Genomic DNA, 21,259 nt, shown 5'->3' on the forward strand with positions numbered 1-21,259 from the left:
GTTTTTAAAGTTCTAATCCTAAATACCTTCTTTCACTGCACCGCACTGTGGTCACGAGACCTCCCTCTGCTGGCTGGCAGACTTCAGAGGGAAATCTCAGCCCCTCCCCACTGCTCTCCTTAGATCGGGGAAGGAGAGAGGTCACATGACCACAGAGTGGCGCTGTGAAAGAAGGTATTTAGGATTATAAGTTTAAAACATTTTTTACATTTTAGGATTATAAGTTAAAAAAAAACTGATACACAGTACTTTAGATCTTACTAAAACAGAGAAGGTACAAGTAATTGTATTATGTGACTTCACAGTCACTTTAAAGCTGAACTTTAATCTGCTTGGATTTTGCCTTCCCTGGTTCCTTCTTTACCCCCTCAAAGAAAATGTTCAGTTTTCATTACATACTATACTTTAGACCTAGTAACATCATCCCTGGTTCTTCTCTACGCAATACAAGGCAGGTCATGCCTGGTGGAAGAGGGCAGCAGGGTGAGTCACGACTTCCTGAAAACATCACAGCACCCTGCACCAGTTCTCTCAAGAACCTTCAGACCTGATGCAAACAGTGAACTGGCTCTTGAATTATGCAAACTTCAAAATGCTTTGCTCAGTGAATGTCTGAAAGAATAGGCATTCCTAGGACACTGCATTTATTTATTACTGGTACGTCTATAGCATGTGTTTCAAACCTGCGGCCCACCAGCTGTTGCAGAACTACAAGACCCATGAGGCATTGCAAGGCTGACAGTTGCAAGCATGACTCCCAAAGGCAGAGGCATGATGGGACTTGTAGTTCTGTAACAGCTGGAGGGCCCCAGGTTGAACACCCATGTTAGCACCATCAATTTTATACAGCACTTTACATATATATTGTACATTCACATCAGTCCCTGCCCTCAAGAACCTTGCATTCTAAAGTCCCCAACAAAAATTCATACATATACATACCAGGGCCAAATTAGACAGAAGTCAATTAATCTACCAGTATGTCTTTTAGAGTGTGAGAGGTAACTCATGCAGGCACAAGGAGAACATGCAAATTCCAGGCAGATAGTCCATGGTTGGGATTCGAACAGATGACCCCAGTGCTGCTAGGCAGAAGTGCTTACCACTTAGCCAATGTGCTACATTTGCATACAGACTGCCCAAGGCAATGTTCACTTCGATGCTTAGTCTTCATAATTAAAAAGACTGAAATCTAATGAATTAAAGGGCCATACAGCAGGGGAGGAAACAACTAGATGATGCTGGACACCCACAGCCAAGAAATAAGGCTGGCTCTATCTTACTTGCTGAAAATTCGAATTCACACTGTAAGAAGCTCACAGTATGCAGTGAAATCAAATTAGGCAATTTCTATAGAGGAGAGGAGCCTATACAACCGTGCAAGCTGGAAGGAAAGGCTGGAATTCAGCTTTAAACTTTTGGCTGTAGAACGTTACATAACAAATTATAGTAGTATTTTTTCTCAATATGGAAATACTACAAACTATTTTAAAAACAGCTGGAAATCAAGATTATCATCCACAAACTCATAGTAAGGTTTAAAATGTCAAGTAGGTTTTATATATAAAACTTTTCCAACCTACAATAAAGAGCAGATTATGTTTTCTAGGGGGGAAAAAAAGGAAGAAAGCCAATTTTACATCAACTGGTTATCTTGTTTAACTGCCTAATAAAATATAGTATAACTCTTTGCAACTAATCGAAAATACATTTCTGATGAAGTAATGCAATCTGAGTCCCGTTAGATTTGTGGAGTAATGTTTAAGAGGTTCCATTGGAAAATAGTTGATTATTTATTGGAACCAAATCTACATTTTGCTCCTCTAACTTGCCTAGATTGTGAACATATTTTACAGATAATATCATGGATTTAACATCAGTACTTATACAGCACAAACAAAAGATTTTTTATACTTTAATTAGTATACACACACACACATGCACACACAGGCATGTTATATATATATATATATATATATATATATATATATATATATATATATATATATATATATATATATATATATATATACATACATACATACATACATACACACAGACACTGTATAGATCTACCTACGTTAGACCAAAATCTTTGCTTTTAATGTAAGGTATTTAATGCAGTTTACAAAGGCCGGGTTAAAGAAATACTCAAAGTTCAACACTCCAGAAGTGTTTTTTTTTAATGGCAAGGGGAGGAGGGGGAAAGGTAAATTATACCACTTTTTTTTTCTGTCTCTAATCCCAGGCACAGACAGCTATAAAAGTATTGTCAGACATTTCGACCTGTCCCACTTTACCAAAAATGTACATTTTACTTTGTGTTATAAACTAGAAACTAAAAACTAGAACACTAAAAAAAAATAAAAAAAAAACTTTGCTTTGGGGCAACTAAAGACTGAGAGACTACCTCAACATACCCAAATATAACAAAATACTATCTGATCCCTCAGTTGGCACAGATTTTATTTATTTTTATTTACTTATTTATTTATTTATTTCAGGTACTTGTATAGCGCCATCAATTTACACAGTGCTTTACATATACATTGTACATTCACATCAGTCCCTACCCTCAAGGAGCTTACAATCTATCCCACAAATCACCTTCTCTCTCCTTTCCCTCTCCAATTTACACCTGCTTACATGCTTTCTGTATTGCAAGTCAGCATTAGGTGTAGACACCTGTGTAAAGCCTTTGACTATTTTACAAACTCACACAGACATGCCTCCTCTTTAGATGTTACCTCAACAATTCCACATTGAGGACATGACTGTATGTATTGTTCAAATATTTTCACAAACAAAAAAAAAAAAAAAGACCCCAATGGGGAGAGCTTCCATCACTTACTGCCCTGACATGAAGGAAAAATTTACTCAAGGCTCAAGCCCTTTCCTGCACCATACAAAACGAAATAAAATGTGATGTTGCATTTGTTTTTGTTTTTTCCTCTCTGTTCTTATCTGATGATCTGGCCAGTAGCACACTACCTGTATTAGAATGCCTCCACTCTGCATCAAGTAGCACAGATACACCTTTGGACAACAGCACTGTCAGTCTGCGGGCAAGTTAGTGTTAGATGGACTAGCAAATTTAAATACACTAACAAACTGAAGTCAACCCATCTAACACTTAATAAGCAATTACAGTAAACAGTTTTGTTCCTTTTGATATAAAGGTTTTACATAAATAAAAGGAGACTTTTTAAATTATGATTAATGTTAGCAATTAACCTTGTTTATTCATCTTTTAAGATACTGATGGTGACGTGGACCCACAACATACCCAAAGAATAGGGTTTGAGAGCCTTATCATTTGCCCTTTTCATTTTTCATTTAGTCTACCTTCTCTGTTCAAGTATCCATGCAGCAAAACAAATTCTTGACCCATTTATTCATGGCCACGTCAAGTTGATGGCAGTTGTAGTATACTGATTAGAAATGCACCCCTGTCAGGCTTTTTCATCAAGAATCCAGCATCAAGAAAACAGCTGCTTAGCTTGCACCTTTAAAACAGCAAGTCCGCTTTCCTGCATTTCTATCATCATATGTTTCTTTAAATTTTCTCTACATCCATTCTCGTGTTTTTTTTTTAAATAGGAACAATGATTTTAAATCTAAGAATTATTGCTTAGTGCTGGATTTATAGGGGGGCAAAAGGGGCAATTTCCCAAGGCCCCCCGCTAGACAGTGCCCCAGACTTCCTTTCAGAAAAAAAATTTAATCATAGAATTAGTTTAATTATTTAAACAAAAATAACAATGTGTGTGAGTGTCAATATATGACACAGGTTAAGCTTACTTCAGAGGCAAAGAAAGGGATTAGGGATTCTGGTAGATGTTTTACATTTCAACTTCTCAAATTATTTTACTATTCGAGATGCCTGTTTTAACATGACTGTCATGCAATTTATTGCCTTGTTCAGGAGAGACAAGTGGGTGGGACAAAGGAAAAGTTTGAAAAATGTTGCAAAGTGCCAGGCAACAGCCCAGACCCATCATGAGGGAGTGAAGTTAATGACCAGCATTTGGTCCAAAACACCCTCATGATGTTAGATAAGAAACTAGACCAATCAGTATCCCTAATGGATATCCCTGTATCTTCTGAGTTCAGATATTCAGGTGTACAGGTCACACCCCACCCTCTGAAATATATCACCTTGAACCCGTCCCCGTTACTAAACCATTGCCGAGATCAGGTCAAGGTATGTTCCAGATTGAAAATCTCCCCGGTAGGGGTAGGTTAAACTTGATTAAAATGATCCTAATGCCACAGATCCTACATACTCCACAATTCTCAACACATAGCCAGAGTTCTAGGCCCAGATAAAGATCTGATATTGAACTTGGTAGACTGAATGGCGCAACATCTCCGGATTGCCACTGAGGGGGAGGTTGCAGGGAGCCTGGAAGCATTGAAGTTTGCTAAATGAAAAAAGCTGTACCCCACTTACAATTTGATGCAGAAAGTATGGAATAAAGTCAGGGCATTACAAGTTGAGGGATACACCAGGTTCAGCCCCATATGGGGGAATAAGCGGTGCGTGGAGTTGGAGAAACTACAATATAGCATGAAATGGAAACAATATGGGATTACTCATATGACTCAAATATTTAGGGATAGCAAGCTACGCCCCTTTCATGCTCTACAACTAGAATTTGGACTCCCCTCATTCATGTTATTTTATTTCCAGCTTCAGCATTCCATTAAGGTCCAACTGGTGATTGACTCTTGAACACAGTCCCACGCCAATTTTCAATTACATGCGGGAGGTTACCTCGTACAAGGGGTTCATTTCCTGTAGCTACTATATGTTACTCAATAAGTCCCTCCCTCACAGCACCGCAGCGGTGGTATCCAAATGGGAAAGAGATGTCGGAGCATTTGAGGAGGACCAAAGGGAGGACGCTCTTGCGGCAGTTCCCCTGTATTCTTTGAATGTGGCCCAAAGGTTATCCCAATTATATGTTCCTTTACATGTCCACTATATGCCAGCTACCCTAGATGATGTCTCTTTAGATGAAACGCGTTGAGACGAGCCCTGCTGAAGTCATTGCGTTACCCACAAAACTCAATTTTAAGCGCTTGATCCACTTTCTAAATGTGAGTGTTTCCAATTTTCTTTTAATAATTTTTTTAGGTTTATAGAGATTCACACTATGTGGAGTATTTTCTTTTTTGGTCATGCTATTTTGAACACTTGAGAGGATTTGGTCTGACCAGTTGGATACTACTTCTGAGGACTGCTTCTCAGTGACATCTCTTGACTAATTGGATTGTCTAACAACTGGATCCCAGATGTGGAGATCCCATACTTTGGTGGTTGCACCATAAGCCTTGTTGATTCACTGAGCATAAGCACATTTGAGACTTCTCACTCCGGTAAGCCTCCTCACTAACCAGTGGTGGTTCTATTGTCTATCTCTTCACTTCAACATTGATGTCACGTGGAATCCCACTTCTAGTTACACAATTTGTTTTCACTGTCTACTCAAAGACTGTTGTGTTTATGTTTCAAAACTTTATATGATGGCACATGGACTTTAGTTTAATGTGTGTTATCATTAGTCTTTGCAGTCATTGAATAGTGTACATTAGTTTGTATATACATTAATTTTTCATTTTTTTTGGAGCGCTGCACAAAAGAAATTTTACTTTTCACTATATGCCGGCTAGACTAGTGAGAATGGGGGTGCGTGATGATCCATCTTGTACTAGATGCATGAGGGATCATGGCGACCTGATCCATATGTTGTGGAGGTGCCCCAAACTGCACATACATTGGAAGGAGGTGGTAGGGATTATAAACCGAGTATTTCAGATTCATCTCATAGAACAGCCTAAACTATGCCTGTTGGGAATTATTGATGAAGTTCCGGTGGAAAACACCTCTAGACTAGCCATAGCTAGGGCCCTTTTCTAGGCCAGGAAATTAATTTTGAGGCACTGGAAATCGACAGATTCCCCCACCGTGAAGGAGTGGCTGATGCAAATGGGTGACACTATAAGACTGGAAAAATTTATCTACCAGCACAGGGGTAGTGCAGAAAATTTGAAAAAAAAATTTTTAGCTTTTTGTTTTTGTTTCTCTCTCTACCTTTTTTCTCTTTTACTTTCTTGGGGCAATTTTTTGCCCACGAGGAACACTCAATAGCATACCCACCTATAGTGATCTAATTTTTAGCTTGCATGAATTGTTTTATAGGACTGATATAAGCCCTGTTCTAACAATAAAATAAGGATATATTGGAGTATGTTTTACCTGGCTATGTGCTGTGAGTGGAACTTTTGCAACATATTCAATAAAATGTAATTATTAAAAAAAAAAAAAAAAAAAAAAAAAAAATTCGAACAAATGTGAAAATGTGGACACCATGGCTAGCTTTTCCCTTTTTTAGCCCCTGCAGACCTAATTATGGACTGCTTACTTCTGTAAATTGGCTGCTGTAGTTCAGTTACTCTGTGACAGAGTATTCCATTGTTGCAACTGAATCTTATGCGGATGTAATGTGATTATGTGCCGATGGTGTTGAATACTAAATGCAAAGTGCTTCAGCATAATATGTACCAATATGGAATTCTGTACTGTTTCTCTGTTATTGATTTTTCAATAAAGTTCCTTTTGATTTAAAAAAAAAAAATGGACCAGCATTTTTTGATTTATCACAGTTAAAAACATTTGCGAGAGAAGCTCACACACCCCCCCCCCCCCCCCGCTTGACCCTGATTGGGTCAAGGGCGAATCCAACACTCTGCGATCTTGAATGGGGTAAAATGTTGTTAGCAAGCTTTACTTGAAATTACGAGAATTGGTTGAATTTGGGACAGGCGTGTTTCTGGATCAGAATTCAGCCAGAACTACATAGAGTGTCTGACAAAATTGGCAGAGAGTAAAGGACCTTCCTTCTTTATATGTCTTGCCCTGAGTGTAGTAGTGATGTTGACTCCTAACCAGTGGGTCTCCATGTCCCAAATGCTTTGACCAGACTTCCCACAAGTGATTTTCCATTTCCAGAACCTTTCAGCCTGTGGATCCATACACACCACCTCCTGTGTGCCTGTCAACTCCATCCACTTAGCAAAAAGAAAGAGGGATCTTCCCATAATCCTTGTAAAAATTTTACAGAGAACTCAGCGAAAAGGGTACCTACGCTCAATGATACTCACTCTTCTCAGGAATACTGTATATTGTTAACTCTCAATCTGCAGAATCGTGAACAGTTGCGTAGACTCTACTCCTCAGGTTAGAAAAAGGGCGGCACAGTGGTGTAGTGGATAAAACTTTCGCCTAGCAGTAAGAAGGGTCACTGGTTTGAATCCCAGCCACGACACTACCTGCCTGGAGTTTGCATGTTCTCCCTGTGCCTGCATGGGTTTCCTCTGGGTACTCCAGTTTCTTCCCATACTCCAAAGACATGCTGGTAGGTTAATTGGATCCTGTCTAAATTGTCCCTAGTATGAGAGTTAGGGACCTTAGATTGTAAGCTCCTTGAGGGTAGGGACTGATGTGAATGTACAATGTATATGTAAAGCGCTGCGTAAATTGACGGCGCTGTACAAGTACCTGAAATAAATAAATAATAAAAAGTTTGTGATTTTCTCAATCTTTCAGAGGGAAGTTTATTGGCAATTTCTTCCCATCAGATCGACTGATTAAACATAGTTCGATTATTGAATCATTCATTTCAGGTTTACTTTTTTATTTGTCATATAATTTAATTTCTATGCTGTGGGGTCCCCGAACTTGTAGTGCCTAGTGCCCTGCCCCCCCCCCCCCTCCAAAGGTGTAAATCCAGGACTGTTTAGAACGAGATAATTCAAATGATGTAGCTCTGGTCATATACAACTACATCTGTCACTGCATAATATATTTACCCAAGTCACTAAAATGTAAAAGGCCATGTTTTCTTAAATATCTTAACACAGATAGCCTACAGCAGAAACCATCCGAGATGCAATATATTTTTTTTTCTCCTGCAGACCTATTAATACACCTCAGCGAGTTACAAAGGAGATCTATAGACACATGTGACTACAAGCTTAACTTGCCCTGCTACCAGCAATCCTGAAATCATCAATTTAGTGAACAGCTTTTCTCCTCCCCTCAATTACTTGGAATGTAGAACACTATCAACACTTGATATTGAACCATCTACAGGGAAATATCGTCTTTCCTGAATTTTCAATAAGATGTAATCCCTCTGAAAAAGAGGATTTCTGAGGTGAGGGCCCAGATCAATTTTGAACAAAAATTGTATATGGTAGAAATGTACAGTGAATCTTCAAGGGCTTAATTAAAACTACCAATACTTTGCTACACGGCTCAGGAAGAACACCAAAGTGCGTGGGTTATGGTGAGGTAAGGCTTGACATCAGGAGCGAAACCACCTGAGGCCCAACCAGACTGACCTGCAGTGACAGAGGACTTAAAAGAAAAACAGCTATGAAAACACGGTTGATATTATTTTCATATTCCACTGATATACCATAGGAAAAAAAATGAACATCAATGAAATTCTCATATTTCACAGAGGATGTGACCTTTACTATGCTGTGGTAAAATTAAACTAGGAAAGTGATGACTATGTGTCCCTTTAAATGTCAAATGTGGATGTTGCTCCCTTTTTTTATTGCGATAGAATCTGCAGCGCTCTCCACAAGATTAAGTTGTCAAAGAAAATGATCTGTGTATCTGTGTGAATTTCATCTTGTTGCAATGTCTATTGCAATATGCTATATGTAATATTTATAACTGTAGTACATGTAAGTGGTGATTTTACGCTCTCCTCTAAGCAAGCATAGTGATGCAGAGACTCCCCAGGCACAATGCTGCTTCCAATTTACTCCCGTTCAGACTCTTCATTTTATGTGGTACTGAAAATTACAAAATAATAAATTAAGCCCTTTATCTTCTTCAGGTCATGCCTCATCAAAGCAAAGTCCAGTGAAGCAAAGGCACACAACAACCATCAGCTCCCTACTGACCGTGTGTGCTGAATTGTGGGGTCTGTAACCCTTTCACGGTAAGAAAGAGATTTGTCCGTTACAAGATTGTTGAGCGGACTGAAATAATGAGAGCCTGGATAAATACAAGTCATTGTTTAAAGATGCACTTTTCAACTCCACCCTGGCTTTTAATTAATTATGTGACAGGGGTTTAGACGGTTAGCAATGGGACCCTTATCAGTGTAAGGCACCTACTACTAGCTATTTTCTTTAAAATGATTTGAACTTTAATCTATTAACATAAACAGGCTCTAACTTATGACACACAGCGCACTGGTATGCACAATTCTACAACTTCAATGACAATGGAAATTCACAATGCGCATTACTACATTGTTAATGCATTACAACAATCAATTTTAAAGATTACCCTCTTTCCCCAGATAAATCTCGGGGGTTTAATGCTGGAACTTTCTGTCTTGTGGTGATAAGAGGGAGTAATATACATTTAAATCGTGTCTCAGTATGTGGGCCATGACATAAATAGTTGTAAATTTAAGTGTTATTTTCTAGTTCACTAAAATATCTCCTGTTAAAAGAAATGTATAGGCATTGTGTTTTTATTTTAACATGTGTATGATAAAAGATCAGTAAAATTTAAATATTCTTAGAGTGTTAAAATGTATCTATGGTCTAATATTTCCACATTGCATTTAAATTGTTTATAGCCTACTTCTTTTAACCACTTGCCTACTGGGCACTTAAACCCCCTTCCTGCCCAGACCAATTTCAGCATTCAGCCTGTCACACTTTGAATGGCATCTGCACGGTCATGCAACACTGTACCCAAACGAAATTGTTATTTTTTTCACACAAAATAGGGCTTTCTTTTGGTGGTATTTAATCACTTCTGGGGTTTTTATTGTTTGCTAAAGAAACAATAAAAAATAAAAAAAAATGTTTTTTGCAGTTTGTTATAAAATTTTGCAAACAGGCAGAGGAAGAGTACAGGAATCACTGCTTGCAGGCAGTAAGGTACCGTGAGATATGTAGTCCTTAGAAACTGAAAGTAAACAGCAGAGATGATGATGCAAAGCTTGCAGGGAATCCAGGATGTTATGGAAAGATGGCCAGCAAATGGGCAGTGGCCAGCAAATGGGCAGTAATCACAACATAAAAGGAGATTTCTCAAGTAAGCTTAAGTCGAATTGTCAACATAACATGCGGTTGTATTGCTATTACAATGGTGAGGATTTAAAAACTTAAAGTATGCTGTGACCATAGTACTCCTTTAATATTTCAGAAACATTGTAACTGGAGGCAGCTATATTTATTACACTGTGTGCACAATTATTAGGCCAGTTAATATTTTGACCAAATCATAATTTTTATGCATATGGTCCAACTCCAAGCTGTATAAACTTGAATGCTTATTGGATTTAAGCATATCGGGTGATGTTTATTTGTGTAACGAGGGCGGGTATGGCCTAAGGAGAGCAACACCCTACATCAAGGTGTGCATAATTATTAGGCAGCTTCTTTACCTCAGGAAAAACGGGTCAAAAAAAGATTTAACTGACTCTGAAAAGTCAAAAGTCTTTCAGAGGAATGCAGCACTCTTGAAATTGCTGAGATATTGGGATGTGATCACAGAACCAAACGTTTTGTTGCAAATAGTCAACAGGGTCGCAAGAAACTTGTTGAGAAAAAAAAAAAAAAAAGGATGCAAATTAACTGCCAAAATTTGAGAACAATCAAAACGTGAAGCTACCAGGAACCCATTATCTTCCTGTGCTGTCATACTCCAGAACTGCAACCTACCTGGAGTGCTAGAAGTACAAGGTGCTCAGTGCTCAGAGACATGGCCAAGGTAAGGAAGGTTGAAACCTGACCACCTCTGCACAAGACACATAAGTTAAAACGTCAAGACTGGGCCAAGAAATATCTGAAGACAGATTTTTCAAAGGTTTTATGGACTAATTAGATGAGAGTGACTCTTGACGGACCAGATGGATGAGCTGGTGGCTGGATCAGTAAGGGGCACAGAGCTCTGACTCAGGTGCCAGCAAGGTGGAGGGGTGTACTGGTATTATTACAGATGAGCTAGTTGGACCTTTTCAGTTTGAAGAGGGACTCAAAATCAACTCCCAAACCTACTGCCACTTTTTAGAAGACACTTTCTGCAAGTGGTGGTACAGGAAAAAGTCTGCATCTTTCAAGAAGACCATGATATTTATGCAGGACAATGCTCCACCGCAAGCATCCAAGTACTCCACTGCGTGGCTAGCCAGTAAAGGCTTAAAGATGAAAGAATAATGACATGGCCCCCTTACTTGATCTAAACCCTATTGAGAACCAGTGGGCCTTTCTTAAATGGGAGATTTACAGTGAAGGAAAACAATACACCTCTCTGAACAGTATCTGGGAGGCTGTGGTTGCTGCTGCACAAAAAGTTGATCAACAAATCAAGAAACTGACAGACTCCATGAATGGAAGGCACGGTTATTGAAAAGAAGGGTGGCTAGATTGGCCACTGACTTTGTTTTTGAAATGTCAGAAATGTTTATTTGTAAATATTGAGTTGTTTATTATTCTCACTTTATCAGATGACAATAAAGTGAGATGGGAAAAATTGTTTTTCATTTAGTTGCATAATAATTCTGCACACTAATTCCGTGTACACACGGTCGGAATTTCCGACAGAAAAAGTCAGATGGGAGCTTTTGGTTGGATAATCGGACCGTGTGTATGCCCCATTGGACTTTTTCTGTCAGCATTTCTGACGGACTTAGATAGAGAACATGCTCTAAATTTTTCCATCGGAAATGCTGACAGAGCTTGTCCCGTTGGCAAGTCCGACCGCGTGTACCCGGCATAAGGCTCGGTTCACACTGGTGTGATGCGGGCACGACGGCAATTCCTGTGCGGGTTCCCGCATCACATCTGACTCACAGGCAGTTCACACTGCTCTCTGCGGGTGTCAATATAAAATTAAGGTTTGCAGAACGCAGTGAGAACTTTGTAATATAATGGAATTGGATTGCATGGGTCTGAACACCCATGCGATCTGATTTCAGTGCGGTGTGCGAGCCCAGCCGAATAGTTGCCCAATAATTGTGCACACAGATATTCTGAGAAAGCCCAAACTTCACTTTTAATTTCTTAAATATTCAGGTTTGAGGTTTATAAACATTTTGGATTGACCAAGAGCACTATAGTTGTTCAATCATGAAATTAATCCTCAAAAATACAACTTGCCTAATAATTGTGCACACAGTGTATGTACGTAGGCTTTACCTCTTGTGCAGTGGCAAAAAATGGTTGTTCTTTACAGCTCCCCCTTGCAGTGATAGCCTGGCTCACTCAAAATAATATGAGACTCGCGTGGCTAAAGTTTTATCTCAGCAGTTGCTAATAAGAGAGGCAGAGAGATTAAAAATGTGAAATATGCCCCTATGTTGGCTAATCTGCATATTTCTATATCTAGTATATAGCAAAATAGGTAAAGCTCTTAAAAGTGGAGAAAGATTCTAACAAAGTGTGGTAGCTATGCACTGTGACCAAACAGTACACTAATAACATAAATTACATATGTACACACACTATATTGTCAAAAGTATTGGGGCGCCTTTACACGCACACAAACTTTAATGGCAGTGTGTCTATGGGAATGTTTGACCATTCTTCCAGAAGCGCTTTTGTGAGGTCAGCCACTGATGTTGGATGATGAGGCCTGGCTCACAGTCTCCACTAATTCATTCCAAAGGTGTTCTATCGGGTTGAGTTCAGGACTCTGTGCCAGACAGTCAAGTTCCTCCACCCCAAACTTGCTCATCCATTTCTTTATGGGCCTTGCTTTGTGCACTGATGCAAGAATGGTCAAACATTCCCATAGACACACACCTAAACCTTGTGGACAGCCTTCCCAGAAGAATTGAAGCTGTTATAGCTGCAAAGGGTGTGCCAATTCAATATTGAACCCTACGGACTAAGACTGGGATACCATTAAAGTTCATGGCGTGTAAAGGCCGGTGTCTCAATACTTTTGGTAATATAGTGTGTGTGTGTGTGTGTGTGTGTATATATATATATACACACACACATACACACACAAACATACACGTTTTGCTAGAACATTAGTTGCCCCCTGCTAAAGGCACAAGAGCAACATGCAGGCACAAGATTGATAATGAATACCTTTAGGAGCAGGTTTGCTTAGGTCTGCAGCAAAGCTCTATGACGTTAACAGGCAGGTCTCTTCACACACAGATTGCTGGTAAACAAAAGTAACCAGTGACGAACAATCTGGCTCATGCCCCCTTAAATACAATACAGCCCGACTACAAAGGCACATACACATTAAGTTATGAGGGATCATTCTTCTGGTGTACTAATGCAACGACAGGCTACTCTGTTTTACTTAACCATTTCCCCTCCGCCATATGGATGTCGCATATGCGTCCTCAGACCAGAGTAATGATATCACGATCATGGCTGCAGCTACGATTTTTTAGAGCGGTGATGGGATTTCATGTAAAGGTTATCATTTTTACATGTGGCGGAAGAAGGTTCCCCACACCTTCTGCCGCCTATACTTGGCTCTTCATCCCCATTGGGGTGCCCGGTACTGATGCGACCAGTCACATCATATCCACCAGGAAGAGTGGCAGAAAATTCCATTGTTCCTCCCCCTGTGCGATATCAGAAACCGGAAACAACCAGGATTATCACCTTCAGTTTTGGCTTGTTTACAAGCGGTTACCAGCTTGTAAAGCGTCTGATCAAACCAATCTCTGTTTAATCAGATGCTCTGGAGGGCAGAGGAGAGATCTGGGGTATAACAGATTTTAGATCTCTCTAAAGACGACCTGCAACGGCCCATGCTATCACAAGGGATGTTTGTTAATCCCTTGTAATAGCAATAAATTCAATTTAAAAAAAATACACAAAAATTTAAAGCGCCCCCCCTCACCTCCTTGTGCTCATGCACAAATGCGCACATAGGTCCAGCACACATATATGTAAACGGTAATCGCACCATTCATGTGAGGTATTGTCGCGAACATCAGACTGAGAGCAGTAATTCCAGTGCCAGACCTCCTGTGTTACTCTAAACTGGTAACCCGGAAGGGCTTTTAAAGCTTCGCCTATGGCAGTTTTTAGGTACTGTAGTTTGTTGCCATTCTACAAGCATAGATATGAAGTGTAACAGGTTAGGTATCCATTTATTCGACATAACAATCTTTTATATTTTACCAAAATTTGGGTATTATATTGTGTTGTGTGCACGAAAATTCATTAAAGAGTATTTTTTCCTGAAAATTTGCATGTGATAAACTGCTGCTTAAATATCTCGAGTAGGGCCGAAACAACTAATCGATTAATGGACAACTAATCGTTTTTGAAAATAGTTATCAACTATTTTCATAATCGATTAATCGGCCTGCATACAGAAGGCATTATTTGTTTACATATCAGGAAATACAGTTCTGCATACATACAGCTCAGTACACCCTCCATACATGTCATGCCACCCTTCACATAGCTTCATGCCTGACTCCTAGTTAAAATGCCCATATATCCGACTTCTAGGTGTGTGTGTGTAATATATATATATATATATATATATATATATATATATATATATATATTTATATTACAGGGGATACAAAAAAAAAAGGATTCTGCTGCTACTTTTTTCAGCCGCTTCGTATTTGGAAAGGGTCAGGGAATTTTCTCAATGCAAAATGGTGCTTTTTTTTGCCTTTTTTGGTTCAATAGACTTCAATTGAGAAGCTGCAGAAAAGCATGTAGTGTGTGTCAAAATGCAAATTGCTGCAAAATCACTTATGCAAAAATGAAAAACGCACAGCAAAAAGCACAGCAGAAACGGATCAAAAGCAAACTGCATAGGTGTGAACCGAGCCTTATGCTGGCCATACACTATTGATTTTCGGATAAGAATATTCATACGAAAAATCTTTGTACATTCTGAATGAAAGAATGTAGTTTGAAAATTTCACTTGCTTTTAACATTCAGTTTGAAAATGAATGTAATTTCTGAACGAAAACCACATACACTGTCTGAAAATTCCTTTGACCAAGAAGTTTTCTATTCTGGTCCTTCCAATCCTCCCATCACTGTGGTCCAAAAGAACGTCGATTTGACCCATTAATGATTAGAAAAAGAACGTTCTTAAAATTACATTTGTTTTTGAAGGAAGACATCTTTCTTGTATGGCCAGCATATAATATATTACAGTTCTGTCTGAAAATCAGCAAAACAGTCTTTAATTTTTTTTTTTCTTTAAATAAAAAATTTGATCTCTGAGTCTGATGATATTTACAGATTCAACCTCTAATAGTATATACAGTATATATCTCCTCTAATAGTATATACAGTATATATCTCCTCTAATAGTATATACAGTATATTTCTTCTGTCTGTTATTCTCAGAGTGGATTAGAGATTTTGCTCCCTAACCGTATAGTTAGTTATTTATATTTACCACTGCATAGAGATATTTAAGAATAAATTGCCTTTTTTTTTAAACTTTACATATTAAATTAAACACACTTTTTTAAGGTTATTATCCGATTAATCCATTAATTAATTAATTAATAATCGTTAGTTGCAGCCCTAATCGTGAGACGGAAAAAATGGCAAAAACCATTTTATTCTCCAAAAAATAATGTTTGGGGGTTCCAAGTAATTTTCTAGCAAAAAAAAATGCAGATTTTTACATGCGTGAGAGAAATGTCATACTTGGCACGGACTGGAGGTGGTTAATATTCATACAAGACAGTTCTATACACTATAGAATTCTTTGTGTATGGGAGAAGGCTTGGCACACAAGAGGATCTGGACCTCTACAGCCCCTCTTAAAGTGCACGATTAAGCAGAACATAGGTTAGGTTTCTAAATATGTAAAACCTAAGCGTGAATTGGACAAGAAGTGAACATTTAATATGAATATAAGAATTGAATAGAACAAAAGGCATTACCTTAAAATGTGTAATAGCATTCTAGTGCTTGGCAGTGAATTGCTTACTTTAGACTCCTAAATTTCAGCTTGTTTACCTTCAAACATTTTCCCTTTAGACCTTACCTCCTTCACTGTCATTAAAACAATTGCTCAAAATGCTATCTATCTAAAGAAAACAAAAAAAAAAAAAAAACCCCAATGAATATAACTTGCAATAACTTTTTTTTTGCATACTCAGTCTGAGCTGCCTTCTTCATGTTAACAGCACATTGATTAAGTTAAAGTGGATGTAAACCCACTGTCATCAATTTGAAAGCATTAGCAGAGTTAATATATATATATAAGGCTTTACATGCCTCCTGCATGTATCCTTGTATTTAAATAGTCACCCCCTCACCTGCTAGGAGCCCCGCAATCTTCACGATTCTGTGGGCATTTTAATTCTCGGTGCTCGGTGGGCAGAGTCGTGAAGTCAGAGGACACCTCCGACCAAAACTACACTCCCACGGGCATCCAGGACGAGCCTCACACCTGGTGAGACTCGTGTGCATGTGCAGGAGTGACAGAGCGCGTTCTGTGATAAAAGCAGAGCGTGCTCATGTTACTCCTGCACATGTGCAGACCAGGAAGCACGAGGAGGAGAGGCAGAGAGGCAGAACCATTGGAAATTGTTGTACATCCAATCCTGGCAGAGCAGCAGAAGAAAGGAGTGGGGGAGGGAATAAAAAAATAATGCCTGTCTCTTAGGCTAGTGCAGAGATATGTAAATCACCTGTCACTCACAGCAAGGGGGAGGATTTGACAAAGTTTTTCTCTGTCTGTCAAGTTTTATCTCACTGAACAATAAAAGGATTGCTCAGAGCTGGATTAACTCTTTGTGGCAAGACTGGGCTCAAATGATAGAAAATCTTATGCTCTACATTATGACATCAAAAAAAAAAAAAATTGGGGTTTACATCCACTTTAATAAAAGCAAAAATCAAAAAAGTTACTTTATCAAACCACTGCTCATCAGTAGATGGATGATGTGAAACACTAGGTTCTGCTAAAATAGTGTTTTAATTATTTTGAACTACGTTATTAAAACCTGTATTGAAAAAAAAAAAAAAATTCTAAACATTAAGTTTGTTTAATTAAAAAAATTATTATAATGAACTAAATCTGTACATATAGTTACATCCATTGTTAAGGAAAGAATGGTTGGCCATCAAGCTAGAGACATGAATGTTGGCAAGGTGCAGTAGTCTGGAACAAAGTTTACATCAGGTTATGGTTTGAATTAAACTGACAGGCACCTGCGTGATTTGACCAAAGATCTATGCATCCTTTAGCATTCTTGGAAAAATACAGTGGTCGCCAAATATACAAAATTACACACGTGCACAAAACTATTACCTCCTCAGATTGAGATGGGCTGATCCTGGGCATTGGTGAAACTTGTGGTGTTTTCAGCTGGGCTGTGTTGTTTTCAGATACAAGTTCTCTGTGGATAGTCTGAATATGGTTTTGAAGTTCATTCTCCGATTCAAATTTAACATTACAAGTAGAGCATCGGGTCTTGAGCACAGACACTTTATTTTTTCCTTCTACACAGGGTTGGCTTTCAGTCTGATTAATAGGGGGGCGATTTGTGTTTAAAACTGCATTGGCATTTGGACTGGCACTTTTGCTAAGATTAACACAAGTGGCACACAGACCATAGGGCAAACCATTAATATCAAGCTTCACCAAGTCCTGTTTGGAGCGAAACTCTTTCAAACAAGAAGCACACTTAAACAACTTCGGCAGATTCTGAGAACGTACAGTGGCCTGAACAGCAGATCCATTTCCTGTCTTCTGCATGTGAAATGTGCCATGGATCTTAAGCTCCAGGGTTGAAGTTACTGTCTGCATGCACACTACACAGCGAAACCCTGTCAGTGAGTTTCTTAGGTCTGGGTGCATCTGACAATGTTCTAAGAAATCTTCCTCACTGTGCAGAGGAAGCTTACAAATTCTGCAATTGCCAGTGTCCAGACTCTTACTGTGTGTCACTTTATGTTCTGTAAGAGTTAATAAGGATGGGAAACGTTCTCCACATATTGGACACATGTAATGCTTCACTGGCCCCAAATGAGTCTGCATATGCTCCCGCAGACCACTTTCCGAAAAAAAAGTACGGGAGCAAACATTGCACTTGTAGTTGCCCTTAATTAATTCAGCCTTCCTTTTAACAATTGCACTTTCTCCAGGTCTGATATTATGATCTCTGAGCTGGTGATTCTGCAAAAGAGAATCCATTGTGTAGGCAGCTCCACAAATGTCACAGCCATACATTGGGTCAGAGGTCTCAATATCTTCTTCACTGCCATCATGACTATTATGGGACTCTTGATTGTTTGTCAGCAAAGTCTGAAGTTCCACTTCTTCTTTCTGAACCTGTTCAGATGCTCCGTTGGTTCCACAGTTTTGCGTTTTGGATTCAAATACGCAGTGCTTTTCCCTCAAGTGCTTTTCCAACAAAATTATGGCATGGAAAGCTTTGCTACAAAATTTGCAATTATATTTTTTACTATGAGTTGTAATATGGCACTGTAGCTCTACTTCAGTGCCAAAGGATTCACCACAGAAAATGCATTTGTGGATCTTTCCATGGTTTTCCAGGTGATTGTGCTTTACATGGAGCTGCAAGTCAGTCTCTGTGCGGAAATCCCAATTACAAGAAGTGCAGCGGTACACTTTCTTTTCATTACTGTGTTTCACAGCCAAGTGAAGCTGAATAGAGACCTTGGAGTCAAACACTTCCTGACATAGGGTGCAACGAAAGAAAACAAATGTATGCATGTCTAACAAGTGCTTCTGCAAATCGTCCACTGAAGTAAACTGTTTGTCACAACTTTCACAAATATAATATGTAGACGTGATCATGAAGTGTATAGTGACATGCTTCAGAAGAGATTCTTGGTTAGGAAAATCTTTATTGCACTGGGGGCACGTCAGTTTTGGCAGAACAGTATCAAGATGAGTTTTTAAGTGAGTTTGAAAACCATCAAGGGATGAATATTTGGCACCACACTGATTGCAGATGTACTCGCCTGCAGGTCTTGAAGGAGTGCCACCAATGGTCTGCATCATCTTTAAAGAGGATTGATCCAAAGTAACAGGAGATAAGGGACTCAGAGCTCTAGATTTCTTTCCGTTGTGGATGTAATTCAAAGCTAGCGGAATATTCTTATGATTCTCTTTTATGTGCTTATTTAATTTAAGTACACTATTAAAGATTGGAGAATTGGTACAATATGAACAAGAGTATACTTCAACCACAGGGTCTTTTGGGGTACCCAATACTGGAGAGCCAAAGCGAGAACCACTGAGGTCACAATGAACTTGGCGAATGTGTTCCTCTAATGAGGAATCTGTGAGAAATCCCATGTAGCAGTGAGGGCAAAAGAATGCATTGCTATCTTTTGCAATAGGGTTTGCAAACCCATGTGAACTTCTAATGTGCTCCTGGAGCATGTTAAGGTCATTAAATATTTCAGAGCAAAAGTTGCACTGATACACCATGGCAGGCATACTAGATACTATTAGTGCTGGATCCTGAGCGTCATGTACCTGTTTGAGATGTTCATTTAGATTGTAGAGCGAGGGCAAGACTTCTAAGCAGTACTGACAGATATGAGCTTGCTCTGGTTTATCTAAATGCATAGTTTTAAGATGTATCTGGAGAACAGCCAGGCTTGAGAAATATTGTTTACTGCAGTAAATACAACTGTAAGTAACTTTTGCTTGTTTGTTTGAGGGAGCATTGACATCAGGAGTTTGCTGAGAAGCCCTTTTACGCCCACGACTTTTAGGTAATGGGGGAGCTACATCTACCATTGTGGAGCTGTCAACAGACAAGTTTGAATCAGGAGTAGTACTTGATACAGAAGTGTAGCCTACAGTAACTAAAGAGGGACTGTTGCTTGGATTGCAGGATTCTGGGTGCTGATGGCTGTCCATATGGCTGTAGAGCTCCTCAATACTGTGGAAACTCTCAGAACAAATACTACAAGAATTCTTCTTTTCATTACTATGCATTTGCTCCATGTGGTTCAGCAAGGAGGTTTCTTCAACAAAAAGTTCATGGCAGTATATGCACTGAAGAGCAGCTCTATCATCATTTGGAGAACAGTCAGGGTGACATTCAGCTATGTGTTTCTGAAGATCCTCTGGAAAGTCAAAACCTTCCTCACACTGACTGCATTTCTGTGTGTCTTTCATTTTCCATTCTTCCATTCTAGTTCCTGATTGCGAACAATCTTTATTCCTCTCATGAACCTGCATATGACCATGCAAAGAACTTGAAGACAAGAACCCTCTTCTACAAATGGCACATTTATATGGCTTGTTGGAGGTATGAGTCTTCAGATGAATTTTGAGATGATCACTTCTGGAAAATGCTGCATCACACTCACTGCAGTGATATTTTTTATCTCCAGTATGAAGTTTTATATGGCGGTCTCGGCTTCTCTTGTGCTTAAACAATCTACTACAATACGTGCACTTAAAAGGAAGTTTGTCACTGTGGCTTTGCTCATGGTGTTTTAAATAGCTGAGACGACTGAATGACTTGTCACAAAACTGGCAAGGATATGGTAGCCCTGGGATACCCTCTTCTTCACCGAAATCACAACCTTCTCCGTGACTTGGGGATGTCTGGTCTTTGCTAGATGGGGAGGATGCAGGCCACGAACAAGAAGGATCATCATCTACATCTGCGCCATCTAAAAGAGAAAATACAGCATGTTAGAAACCACAGGGAAATAAAGAAATAAAGCATGTCTGTCTATTTTAGATATAGTCATTAACCCGTTTATTGATACCCAAACAACCAGAGCCTTTTCGATCTTTTATGTATTCTTTATCCAAAAAAAAATTTTTTTTGTTTACCAATACACACAATATTTCCTTTAAGTTGTCTCAAGATCCCCTGGGTTTTCAAATTGAAAAAAGTTTTGGCTTTAACTAGACATTTATTTTAAATATAGATGAACTATACAAGTGTATTTTTGGAACACTGAACACCTGCTTTATAAATTGGGACAAAACCATTAGGTTCCCTTTTGTTGTAAAATTGAGTTATAGGATTACCAATTTATATTGAAAGTTGTAATTGTAGTAGGTGGTTTCAACTGTAATAAAATTACACACAAAAGCATGTCATGCCAAATAGTTGATGAAGGGAGTAAAGTTGTCTAATGCCGCGTACACGCGGTTGGACTTTTCGTCCACAAAAGTCCGACGGACGCCGATGGACCAAATACGACGGACAATCCGATCGTGTGTGGGCTTCCCTGGACTTT

The 21,259-nt window shown here is 39.0% G+C and overlaps 1 protein-coding gene across 6 annotated transcripts in view; it reads right to left on the bottom strand.

Annotated features, from left to right (window-relative positions):
• ZNF521 (zinc finger protein 521) overlaps positions 1-21,259 on the bottom strand; it is a 474,304-nt gene that overhangs the window by 261,038 nt on the left and 192,007 nt on the right. For all 6 annotated transcript variants that reach the window (XM_073631496.1, XM_073631494.1, XM_073631495.1 and 3 more), the window contains one exon: positions 17,328-20,680. In XM_073631496.1, the coding sequence (XP_073487597.1) occupies positions 17,328-20,680 (3,353 nt within the window). The remainder of the gene's footprint in view (positions 1-17,327; positions 20,681-21,259) is intronic.

The sequence above is a fragment of the Aquarana catesbeiana genome, linkage group LG05, assembly GCF_042186555.1.
Source record: "Aquarana catesbeiana isolate 2022-GZ linkage group LG05, ASM4218655v1, whole genome shotgun sequence".
Classification (NCBI taxonomy): Eukaryota; Metazoa; Chordata; class Amphibia; order Anura; family Ranidae; genus Aquarana; species Aquarana catesbeiana.